This window comes from Candoia aspera, chromosome 5 (genome assembly GCF_035149785.1).
Source record: "Candoia aspera isolate rCanAsp1 chromosome 5, rCanAsp1.hap2, whole genome shotgun sequence".
Classification (NCBI taxonomy): Eukaryota; Metazoa; Chordata; class Lepidosauria; order Squamata; family Boidae; genus Candoia; species Candoia aspera.
In genome coordinates, this window is record NC_086157.1 from 54,767,531 (window position 1) to 54,779,056 (window position 11,526).

An 11,526-nucleotide genomic window follows, 5' to 3' on the forward strand; every position below is an offset into this window, starting at 1 on the left:
AACCTAAAACATTGTATTTAACTCAAATTTTTAATATAATAATCTTTATGGCAGTCCGTTCTTAACTAGGAGTCATCAGTAAACTGGGACGTTCTTAAACCAGGGACCTGCTGCAATGAAATAGAATAGCAGAACCAGAGTTTTCCAGCAGGGGACACTCTCACTACACTCTGCAAGAAGCATTTCTACTGTACTATGGAGCCCTACCCTGATCAGGAAGTAGGAGATCCATGGATTCCTTATTCCCTTCCCCACAAATAGAAAATTATAAACACTGTTGCTGTAGGAATTTGTCACACCAGAAATTAAAATTAAAACCTTATCATGCATGACATTACTTCACTCACCTAAATCAAAATGCAGGGGATTAAAAAAAAAGGAGATAAAACTTTTTCTCTTTGAAATGCAATCCAACATTTTACGGTCAAAGTCAATAATTGCTAGTAATTAAAAATAGCAAAGAATTTGGGAAACCTTAAAGACGTAAGATTTTGCAGATCACAGTCTACTTCATCTGACAATGGAGTTCTGTGGAGTTTCTTCATAATTCTTGGCAGTCAAAAGCATACTTTTCATAAATAAAATCTGACATTAATGATTGCAAGGAAAAAAAATAGTGGAGATAAGCACATAGGCCCATTCTTACATTTTCTCTGGAGGCAGTAAATCCATCACGTTCATGTTATTCCCTTTATTTCAGTCTGTATAAAAGATCAGCAAAATCAGAGAAGGCAGTGTTTCCTATAATGTGACAATTTCAATTATTCCCTTATCTGTACTGCGTTAGACAACAGCCTGTCACTGAATATGCAGTGATGAATCACAACACGAGTTCAATATTCTTCATATTAAATGTATGGTATTGTCCAAGCAACACTCTGTAAGAGCTTTTCCCTGGTTATATTTAGCCAAATGTGCCATGCCAACATCTTTTTTCCTATGGTTCTCCATGATGTTACCTTCATCCACAGCCAATGAGTAAAACAGGCTTAAGATTGTCCTTAGCTATGCTAGCATTAAAATAGCATTTCCCCACTTATTCCAGCACCAAACAAGAGATGCCACAAACTATGTAAAATTGATAGGTTTTGTCCCTTGTTATCCCAGAGAAGTTAGGTAGCTTGCATTAACTGGGACAGAGGCTACAGAGGCAGGAGTGAAATTGGCAATAGGGGTAATACACTTCATGCAGTTTTAGTTTTCTGCTGACTCAAAGATGAGTTGATAGCAGTTGGACCTGGCAGGACAAAAGGCCCCTCCAGGCAGGTACCCCAACTGGAACTCCCTTCCTAATGAGGTGTACTTGGGGCCATGTCCCCAACTGCAATTTGCCATGCATAATCATGTCCTGATAACATCTATGCTCCTGCTTGGACCTACAATGTTGCCCTTATTTCACCCCCAAGTCTTGAATGAAACAACCTTAAGTCTTCATTAACTGTACAGGTATGAGAGTATTTCTTTTTATTTTAATTCTATCTGATGATGAGCTGAAGATGTCTAAAAACTGTTACGCTTTTCCACCCACTACCTTAGAGTTGAAGTGAGGTGATTGGTACTGAGTATGTTCAGAGGCGTGTTTTGAGAGTGTTGGCTCCCCTACTTCTCTCTGCTCATTAGCCAACCTCCACCCCAGCCATCTCTCTCCTAGCATGTGCCTTCTCCACTAGCACTTTGTTTCCGTGGTGCCTTCATACATGCCTCTTTCCCATCCTCTGCTTTTGACACCAACTTCTCTCCAGGTGTCCAAAAAATTAAGGAACAGACCTGCATGATTTTCTCTTGAAAAGAAGAGGACATTGTTGCTAATTGGTTTTAATATTTTGAATTTTATCTTTACTTGAAGATTCAGCAGCCCTACTTTTTCAAAATAGCAAGATACTGAATTGGGCTTGTGCTGAATTTGCCACTTACCCTTTGTTTATCAGTTTCAATTATGCCCTTCTCCCATTGCCACCTCCAGTGCCCAGCAGCTAGTCAGTTTCTGTTATCCAGCCCCAAAGGAGTTTGTCAGTTGCACTATCATAATGCATATACATCACTCTACCAATCAAAGTAAGTTCAAAACCCTTTAAAAAAGAAATAGCAGATATACTTTTACCAGCATCTCTTACAAATTCATCTCCAAAAGTGTCTAAGATATGTAGCGATGGAAATATGTAGGGATGGAAATAGAAAAAAGATATTTTTTTTCTAAAATGGGTTGTTCAACCTGCAGCTTCAAAGTTTTTGGAGCAGCCTTTTGAGACACTCTAAAAGTCACCTCCGAACTGTGAAATTTAATGTGATGTGGGGGAGTACATTGAAAAGGATATTAAACATACTATTTTTCAATTAAATATAAAATAAAGTAAACTTAGTTTTTATCCTAGCCCCACTCAGTTCTTCGTTATAGATCTTTCTACTTTCTTTATCTTGCTCCTAGGACACAATCCTATGGCCAAGGATAGTTTTTGGCCTGAAAAAGATTACAAGAACTGTTCTAAAAATAGAGGATAGTGATGCATGAAGAAAAGTCTATAATGATTTACGATTGGCATAAAGAGGAAGTGATAGTAGTAATGCTACATTTCAGGAGGAGGAGGAGGAGGAGAAGAAAGGGGGAAATGAAAAACAAAGAGCAATACTTTAGGAGGTACTATATAAATAACAACAAAGCCTGGAGAAAAAAAGGAAAGGTTCACATCTGGTTGTTTCATCCTCCTTACCTTCAGCAGATTTGCAAGTCCATGAAATATAACGGAAGAAAGTGACTCATGTTGATAACCATTGCTCCTCAACAGGAAAGAATTCTTGGATAATTCAGTGCGGGTTTCCTGGCCTTCACATCAGATTTTTTGAAAACTTTGTATTGTATCTCCAAATAAAGGAATGTTTTCTTTACTTAAGAGCTTACGGTGGTCTATGATCATAATCAAGATTTTATTTGATTACATAAAAGCCAAACTTCTCCTCACAGTCATCGGAATATAATATATGTAGGGAGCCATTGCAGAAAGAGAAAAATATTTCTGTCCTTTGGAGGAATTGCTTTTTGCAACTTTGAAAATAAAACGTCTTGTGTGTGTGTAGTTGTTACTGACAGGCACTCATCCTCCATTTTCTCCCTTTTTTCAGTGATTAGACTTAGAGGAACAAGATATTTAATGGAAGAATTGTTTAGGAAAGAGGAAATGTTTTTGGAAAGAAAGGTGGTTGAGCTGCCCAAGACAAGTTTAATTTCACCTCCATTCAGCAATCATACTGTATTTGTGTTTTTAAAATGTTCAGGAACCATCAACTGAAGACTGGGAGAGTGGGATAATGGTGCTCTTCAGAGTTCTCTTTTCTAGATATTTTAACAGTATCCAACATTTTTGGATCTGAGACCCATCTTTAGCCCTAGACATGAATTTGTGGCTTTAGGATTCTAGTAAATATTTGTGAGATGGTACTGTTGTTGCTATCCTGTTCTCCTTAAATCAGATTGGTATGCAATTGTGAGTTCCAACCAATCTAGATGACCACTGGTTTAAGGGAGAATAGCCATTGGCATGTTGCAGTCCAACACATCTGGAGGGCACCAGTCTAGTTTGGGATATAAGTCTACAACAATTCCAGTTTCTCTGATAGTAATTGCCTCCCAAAGGCCCTTTTGTATTCCTTCCTGAGGAATATTCCACGCTTATACAGGGATAATGCACTTTCCCTCCTCCTCATCAGAGAAGGTTTAATTATGAAAGACAAGTACCTTCAGCTTTGTTAGGCTTTTCTTTCTTTTCTTTCTGCTATCCTTGTTTAATATGTAGGGGGGGGAACTACACAGGAAATCCATGCCACATTATTATTATTATTATATTTTTATCATATATACATATGCATACTCTCAAAGATGCTACAAGCAAGTATTGTCAGCTGGCTACACAAGAGACTGCATTGGTGATGACTGGTTTTTATTATGTTACATAAGCAAAGACATTCTTTGTGCTGAAGGCTACTATAGCAATTGCACCCTCATATCATCCTCTTATTTGTTATTGCTTCCTATGCATTGTTATGGGATTGCAAAATGCTCTTGTGCAAGCTTGCTCATTCTACCTTTCCAGATACCCTATAGTTTAATTATTACTGCAATAGCAGGCAAGTTTCAAAGTCTTCTCTTTAAAAACAGTCCCTTGGAAAATGGCATTCCTCATCAATGAATACGTGGGTTTCCTCAGTGCCTCCTAGTTTGAAGCACTAAAGATTGTCATAGTGTTATTCTTCTCCCAAAGAATGTCAAATTTTAAAAAAATGTTGAACATATGACATCAGTTTCAACTGAGCATCCTTAGGCCAACTTTAGAAGGAAGGAAGTGGCCATCAATATCTCTACATAATAATAGTTCCTGGTTTTCAGATCAGAAACTTATGTTTATAAATTTTCCCTTATTTTGAATTATAGAACTAATCAAACCAGGGCCGCAACTGGGGGGGGGGGAGTGGGGCATGTGCCCCCGGGCACCGTGCTAGAAGGGGGCGCGCCAAAATGAGTGTTGGGAAGGGTGCCCAAATGGGCGCGGAATCCATGTTTGCCTCGGGGGTGACACAGACCCTAGTTGTGGGCTGAGTCAAACCACTGAACTCCTCTTTAACGTTACGCCATTTCAGCATTGTGCTGCTTTGGAAAAAGAAACAGGGTATAAGGAATTGAATCAGACAAAATAAGCTCTTGATTATCTTTTTCTCTAAAAGACAGTCACAACCTTCTGAGTTTATATATACCCATATGAAACTGCAGCTAACCAAGGCATTTACTTTCCCAGACTATATGAAGAAATATATATTGTGGTTAAGAAAGTGTGTGGACATACACCTATTTTTAGGCAAGGAAAAAGAAAGAAACTTTATTTTTGCCTGGATTAAAGGCAAAGATGTCCTTGCTCCTGGTGACTGCTTTCATACAATCTTCTTGGTAAGGTTACCAGATTGGTTTACCTTTGCCTTCTTCTGGGATAATTTTTCCACTAGTACAGTAATCCTTAAAAAGACAATATCCAAAAGCAGGTATTGCCCAAAGATGACAATCTGTTTCCTTGCCAGTACTAACCTACCATTTTTTTACACTTTGAAAGATTTCTTAAAGTTCCATTAATTCATTGGTTAATATGTTTACCCTCAAGCTTTTGTTACTGTATAACTTCAAGACTATTAGGAGATAATAGAATTGGTTAATTAAGTTTTTCCTTCAACCTCTTTTCTAACTTTCCTGTTGCTTTTGAAATACTGAACTAGTAGCACAAATTTTCAACAAATCCATAACCAACAAACAGAAAGAAACAAAGGGGTCGTTTTTAAAGGAAGCTTTGGCAATTCTCACTGAAATAATGATAATAATAATACATTTAATCAAATGACTTGCCACAAGATAAAAAAACACTATGCAATGTAAGACAATGAATTACAATCTACATTTTCTTTTCAATTTGACTTGTGTCTAAAGCAACTAATAAACACTATGGTTTGCTGTTTCCTACAGAACACCTTAATTCGCATTTAGGTGATTTAAAAAAACAACACGTTAAAGGAGTTATTCTAGAAGCAAACTATTCACTTTTTTCTCTTTGCGATAGATGCGAGGGTATACCATGATGTACTGGCTTCAAGTACTGTAAGAGCTTTTATCCCTTTTTCTTCCTTCCAGAGAAAGCGGTATAAAGTGTGCGAAAGATAGGGAGCTATTATGTCCCAATGCTTTGGCTTATTGTGGTTTATAGGTTGTCAGGGCAACACACTCGCTCCCGTTCTCTTCCTCTCCCCGCCACGAGTCCTTCACGCTGCTCTTTCACCTGCCACTCCTTTGTTGCCACGGGCGCTGGAGCAGAAAGAGACAGGAAGTGTTATTTCTGATTGGGCATTGCCAAGACTTGCTCATTAGCATATCCGGACGGAGTCTGACTAGCAGTACGCACGGCGATTGGCTGAAGCTGGAGGTGAGGCTGTGGGGTGATCCCGGCAGGCCGGTAACTGTCGGTCATTGAAAGGGCTCCACTCCGGGAGGCGGCACGAGGAGGCTTTGTGCGTGCGCGTGACCTCCATTGCCCCGAAAAGTATTGAGCGCCAAGCCGTGTCTTCTCGCGGCTTTATAGTGTCTTTATTCTGTTATTCTGGATGGAGGAAGGACAGAAAAGTTGTAGGCGATTCAGGTTACTCCGCTTTGGAGCCTGCTCGCGGAAGTGGAATGTCTGCATTGGTAAGAGTCGTGTTCACGCATCTGAGGCGTGAAAAGCGACGGAATGCCCGCCTTGTTGCTAGCGACTTGCTTCTGATAAGAATCGAGCAAATAGATTTGACCTTCGAAATAAGCCTCCCAGGCGACAAAAACGACCAAGCCGCCACATGCTACTGCCGATAACGCAGATACACATTCGTTTATCTGGTTCAATTGATAAGGTTTTTTTTTTAATGCACAACTAAAGCCTGGGCAGCTCCGGTGTAGTGTGAAAGCATTGTAAAGGGGAAAATCGACTGGGATCCTCGTGTCTAGGATATTTGAGCTTGAGAATGCTACATTCTTAGGCGCACTTGAAGTAAGACGTCCCACGGAAACAGGATTTATCCTCCGGTAGAAAAGTGCATACGTAGGAAAATACGCGCTCTCCTTCCATACTATTGTGTATGATTCCAAGGCGGCAGAGTCTTAAACTTGAGTGTGATTTCCCCCTCGCGAAGGGAACAATCCATACAAATGTTCTGTCAACTAGCTGGCTGCACTCGATATTTTTGGCCGTAGAAGATCTGCCTAATAGCAATTTAATAACATTCTCCAAACCTTACACTGCATAGATCAATGTCAGGGCTGAAGATAGAATTTAAAGGTTTGTATATCAGAGTAAACAGGATTTTAGAAAAAGTCTGCAGTCCTTTCACATTCCCCCGTTAAGGCCATATTAGAAGGAATGGAAGTTCGTGTGTTTTGCAATTTGTCCCGAATCATTTGCACTCTGACCCCAAATCTTTCTCCTGCGGGATAAAAGCAGGCAATTTGCTTCGGGAAACTAGCAACCAGGAAGAGTTAGGCCATCTCCTAGGAGAGTTGCCTCTGCATTTTATTTAAAATAGTAATACGTTGCCCGCAGACACCTGCCTATCTTATTTGAAGTTGAACCCGAAGAAAGGGAATGACCTCACGCTTAGCATAGACTAGAAATTGTTCGTGGAACAATTCACGGGCTCCTTTCACGGGACTGAGTAGATCGTCAAGGCAGGTGCTTGAAGCAGCAGCGCTCTCCGACTCTCCCAAGGTTTTAAGAGCCAGGTGTGATTAATCCGTCGCTCACTATAGCCTCAGCATATTTTATTACCGTGTCAGAGAAGCCCTAAGACTGGCCCTAACATAAGCTCTGGGTCTGAAGAGACCAGTGCAAAGAGGGTGGCTGCCGCTCTGCCGGACGCCTTTGAGCTAGAAAACGATGAAGGGCAGCGGAAGCTTTTAGTGGGGAGAGAAAGAAAACGTCCTGCCCACCCCCATTGCTGTGGAACCTGTTCTTCTGTATTTTAAGGTAACTGCCTCTTGCAGTTTTTGATCCTTTGGGTGCTTTTTGGCAGCGATCAAACAGCATGTGGGACGCTGGTTTCAATTACCTAAAATTTCTTTTTATTCTTTCTCCCTCTGAGCCACGCTGGATGCCTCGCAGTGGGGGGCTGGGAGAGAATTGTTGTATTGATGCTGTCACCAGCGGGGTTGTAGGAGGAAAGCAGGCCCATGAAACCCAGTCGTGTTTGTTCTACTCCACGACAGCCTGCTCTTCGTCAGATTCTGAGGCTAAGTCCTGCTTTGGAGGATGCTGCAAAGATTTACTTTGGCTTTCATAGTGGGGTGAGAGACTCTTACTTGACAGGTTCCCCTCCCCCAACCAATTCCAGTGCTCATAGGGCCCTCCCCGGTGGATGTTGGTTGAGGAGGCGGAGCTGCGTCTCGAGCCTGCTAGCAGAATCCGGTATTACATGCGGTCACTTGGAGAGCCAGAGAAGCCTCTTCTCTTTTTTTCCTCTTGCCTTGCTTCACTGCAAGGGGGTGGCCCTTAGAAACACTTTATTTTAACATACGCGCTATATATACTGCTCTGAGGTAGGGACAGCGCGAAAGACTGCAGTAGGGCACCGGGACGCGACCGGAGCCGGCTAGCCGCCATTAGCAAGCCAGCGCTTGAAGCTCACGGTGAGTGCGGGAGCGGGCGGGCGCTTAATCTACTCCCTCGGCTGCGTTCCATTCGCTGCTTTGAATGGAAGCAGCGGCAAGACGATTCTTTCAAATAGAGCCGGGGTTTTCTTACGGCTTGCGAGTAATACATTTGGGATCGGCAGGAGAAGAGTTACTTCAGACTCTTTCTCCCCCACTCCCCACCCCCGCTCCTTTTGCATTGGAGGAAGTTCTGTTTGAAAGGGAGGAAAGCAGAAGCGAGCCGAGCCGGGGTTCCACTCACTTCGGGTGTTGCTGGCAGTCAAAAGGCGCTGTTAAAGAGGTGGACATGTTTAGGTATGTAAGCGTTTCCCAAGGAAGGAGGCGAGGTACCGCGACGCAAAAAAAGGGCTAGCGTTGGAGCGACGTGGAAAAGGAGGTAACGCAGGGTGAAATGGCTACGGAGGAGAAATACTCTGCCTTCTAACCTCTGAGGTTCTGCTGCTTGTCCCCGCGTCTGCAAGGATGGGCTGTGATTATTTCGGTGCTTTGGTTGTGCTTATAAGTGCTCTCTTTTAACTACTCGTGTATTTACAGAAATGTGTCTGATCAGTTTAATTCGGGAAGGGCGGGGGAGTGCATTGACAATACGTGGAGGGTCTGGATGAGAAGAGATTTTTTTTTACTCTGTAATAGTTTATTTCATGGAATCAGAATAAATTAATACAATTTTAAATTGGAGGAGGAGGAGCACCATGAAGAAAACGGGATTTTAAGAGAGCCGGGTACCACATGAAAGGGAAGTGTTCAAACCAGCCGGCAGCCAGAGCTGATGCGGCAAGGGCTTGGGGCAAGGCAGGGGGCTGGTCTCAATCGCCATCTTTTGTTCTCCTTTACAGCCACTCCTTGCAGCAGAGCCTTTCTTACGCTGAGTCTGCACCGTAACTAACATTTGGGGAGGAAAATTGGAGAAATACCACTTAATCCTTGGGAAAGAACTTTCTTGTAGAGGAAAGAAAAACTGTGTGATCTTTCTTTTTGGAAAACAAAGAAACTTAACTGCTTCGCAGCAATTTTTCTCACTGATTCCATCTAAACAACTAGAGCTTCCTTAGGTTACTTCTCTCACCTGGCTTTTATCACAGCCATAGAGTTTGCTTTGCTCACTGTACACCTTGCCCAGCAATCAAGATGATGCAGATCTGTGATTCTTATAGCCAAAAACACTCCCTCTTCAATGCAATGAACCGTTTTATTGGAGCTGTTAACAACATGGACCAAACAGTGATGGTGCCCAGCCTTCTTCGGGATGTGCCTCTCATGCTGGATGAACTGGATTCAGGGGGTGGTTGTGGAGAAAGGGAGGCCCAGCTGACCCCCAATGGTAGTACCTATTGTTCCTGCAGAGATATGTATAGCCATTATATGCTGCTCAAGTCCATTCGCAATGACATTGAATGGGGTGTGCTGCAACAGGCAAATGAAGAAACTGCCGCTGGGAGGAAGAAAGATAAGCTGAACGGGAGCCCTGGTGCCATGGACATTAGCCGAGGGATCCCTGAAGATGAGGAGGCGGAGGAGGATTTAGAGAAGCAATTTCATTATCACCTGAGTGGGCTGCACACGGTGCTCTCCAAACTTACCCGCAAGGCCAATGTACTTACCAACCGCTACAAGCAGGAGATTGGAGTCAACAACTGGGGGCACTGAATCAGGGAGGGGGAAAGCATTGCCTGCCTGCCTGCCTGCCTGCCTGCCTGCCTGCCTGTTGGGGTGAGAAGTAAAAAAATCAGAAAAAAGGGGAAATAGGCATTTGGAAAGGGCTAAGGAAGAATGCAAGCAAGAATGAACGTGTGTGTGTGCGCATATATGTGAGAGAGATGCAACTCTTAAGTGTGAGAAAATTGTACAAGACTATATCAAGGTCAGTAGTAAGCATAGGATGCAGTATAAAAATTCATGTCTTGAGAAGAATACAAAGATAAGAAAGTGAAAGGGACTTTTCATTCTAGAATTCTATTGTTGACTACTATAAACTTTTAGGGAGGCAGGGTGATAAATTTCTGCCTGGACTAGCAGGCATAACTAGGCAGCCAAGTATAAAGTTTCCAGATTCTAAGGACTCAGAATGATGTATAATGGCCCAGGCCAGTTACTGAAAGAGTGTGTTTGTAATTTCTGGGAAACTGCACAAGTGCGTGTGGTGGTGGCGGCAATTGTAGAGATGATTGTATCACTTCTTTCCTGATTTTGCACTAATTTTGTAACATAAATATATATGTGTGTGGGTGTATGTATATAAAGTCTAAGAATTCTCTTTGCATGCTGTCAGAACTGTAGACGTCTTATTTTTTACCAACGCACAAAGATGTACATTAACACTAGTTAAATATGTTTTTTAATATACAGGATGAACAGTTATTCTTCTTTAGATACAACACTTATCTTTCCTTATTGCATAGAACTGGTTGATGTGAAACTGCAAATATGCCACTTAAAATATTTTTTTTGCAGTGGATAGAACCAGTTCACTAATGTGCACTCATATTTCAGTGGAGGGTAGAACCAATTACCTAATGTGCACTCACATTTTCAGTGGAAAGATAAAGGGTCCCATTGTTGTACATATATTGAAGATTATTTAAACTTTTTTATTCAGATGTGGAATATATTCTAAAATAAGAAAATATATTGACTAAAATTGATGTATGTTTGTATACTATGGCTCCACTTGAATTAAATGCTAATGTTTACAATACAGCAACTGTAGATATTCTTTACAGCAACTGAAATTACTCTTTAAATCATTTTAATCAATTTAATCAAATTGATTGTAGGAGCAGTATTCTCTGTTCACAGCTCTTAACTCTGTGGAGCACATGATCATTGCATTATATTCCAAATTAGACTGTTTAATCATGTATATCCTGGCTTTCTTTGATTTAATTCAAAGCAATGCAAATAGGGCTTCTCAGGGCATCTTCTATCCAGGCACTGCATCTTCGGGCCTTTAGCAAAGTGACCCAACCCCTCTTCTGTGTCAGACAGCACTTCTCAGAGCTCAGTTATGTCCCAGGAAACCCCTGTTGGTGCTGTTGGGTTTTTTTTAAAGGTAAAGACAACTCAAGTTGAACTCAACTCCTGTTTTCTTGATGATGATATGAAAGTGACTTGTCAGTACCTTTTTCGGAGATGTTTTTCAGACTACCTAGTCAGTCCTACAGCCTTGGAATTCCTTGCTAGTCTCCCATCCACATATTAATTAGGTTCAACCTTGCTTAGTTTCTGAGCCCAGGCAAAGTTGGTCCAATACTGTAATTTTTAAATCAATACCCATTTTGTAGTAGATCAAAAAAAGATGAAAATTAGTTATTCACCCTCAAGGT

General features: G+C 41.5%; 1 protein-coding gene across 2 annotated transcripts; it reads left to right on the forward strand.

Moving 5' to 3' along the window:
* Positions 1-7,922: 7,922 nt before the first annotated feature.
* Positions 7,923-10,900, forward strand: MID1IP1 (MID1 interacting protein 1). 2 transcript variants are annotated; one of them, XM_063305231.1, is made up of 2 exons: positions 7,923-8,179; positions 9,040-10,900. In XM_063305231.1, the coding sequence occupies exon 2, from the start codon at positions 9,332-9,334 to the stop codon at positions 9,848-9,850; it is 519 nt and encodes a 172-aa protein (XP_063161301.1). In that variant the 5' UTR covers positions 7,923-8,179; positions 9,040-9,331; the 3' UTR covers positions 9,851-10,900. The 2 variants fall into 2 exon arrangements, with proteins under 2 accessions (XP_063161301.1, XP_063161302.1); XM_063305232.1 differs by lacking the exon at positions 7,923-8,179 and adding an exon at positions 8,198-8,497.
* The last annotated feature ends 626 nt before the right edge of the window (positions 10,901-11,526 follow it).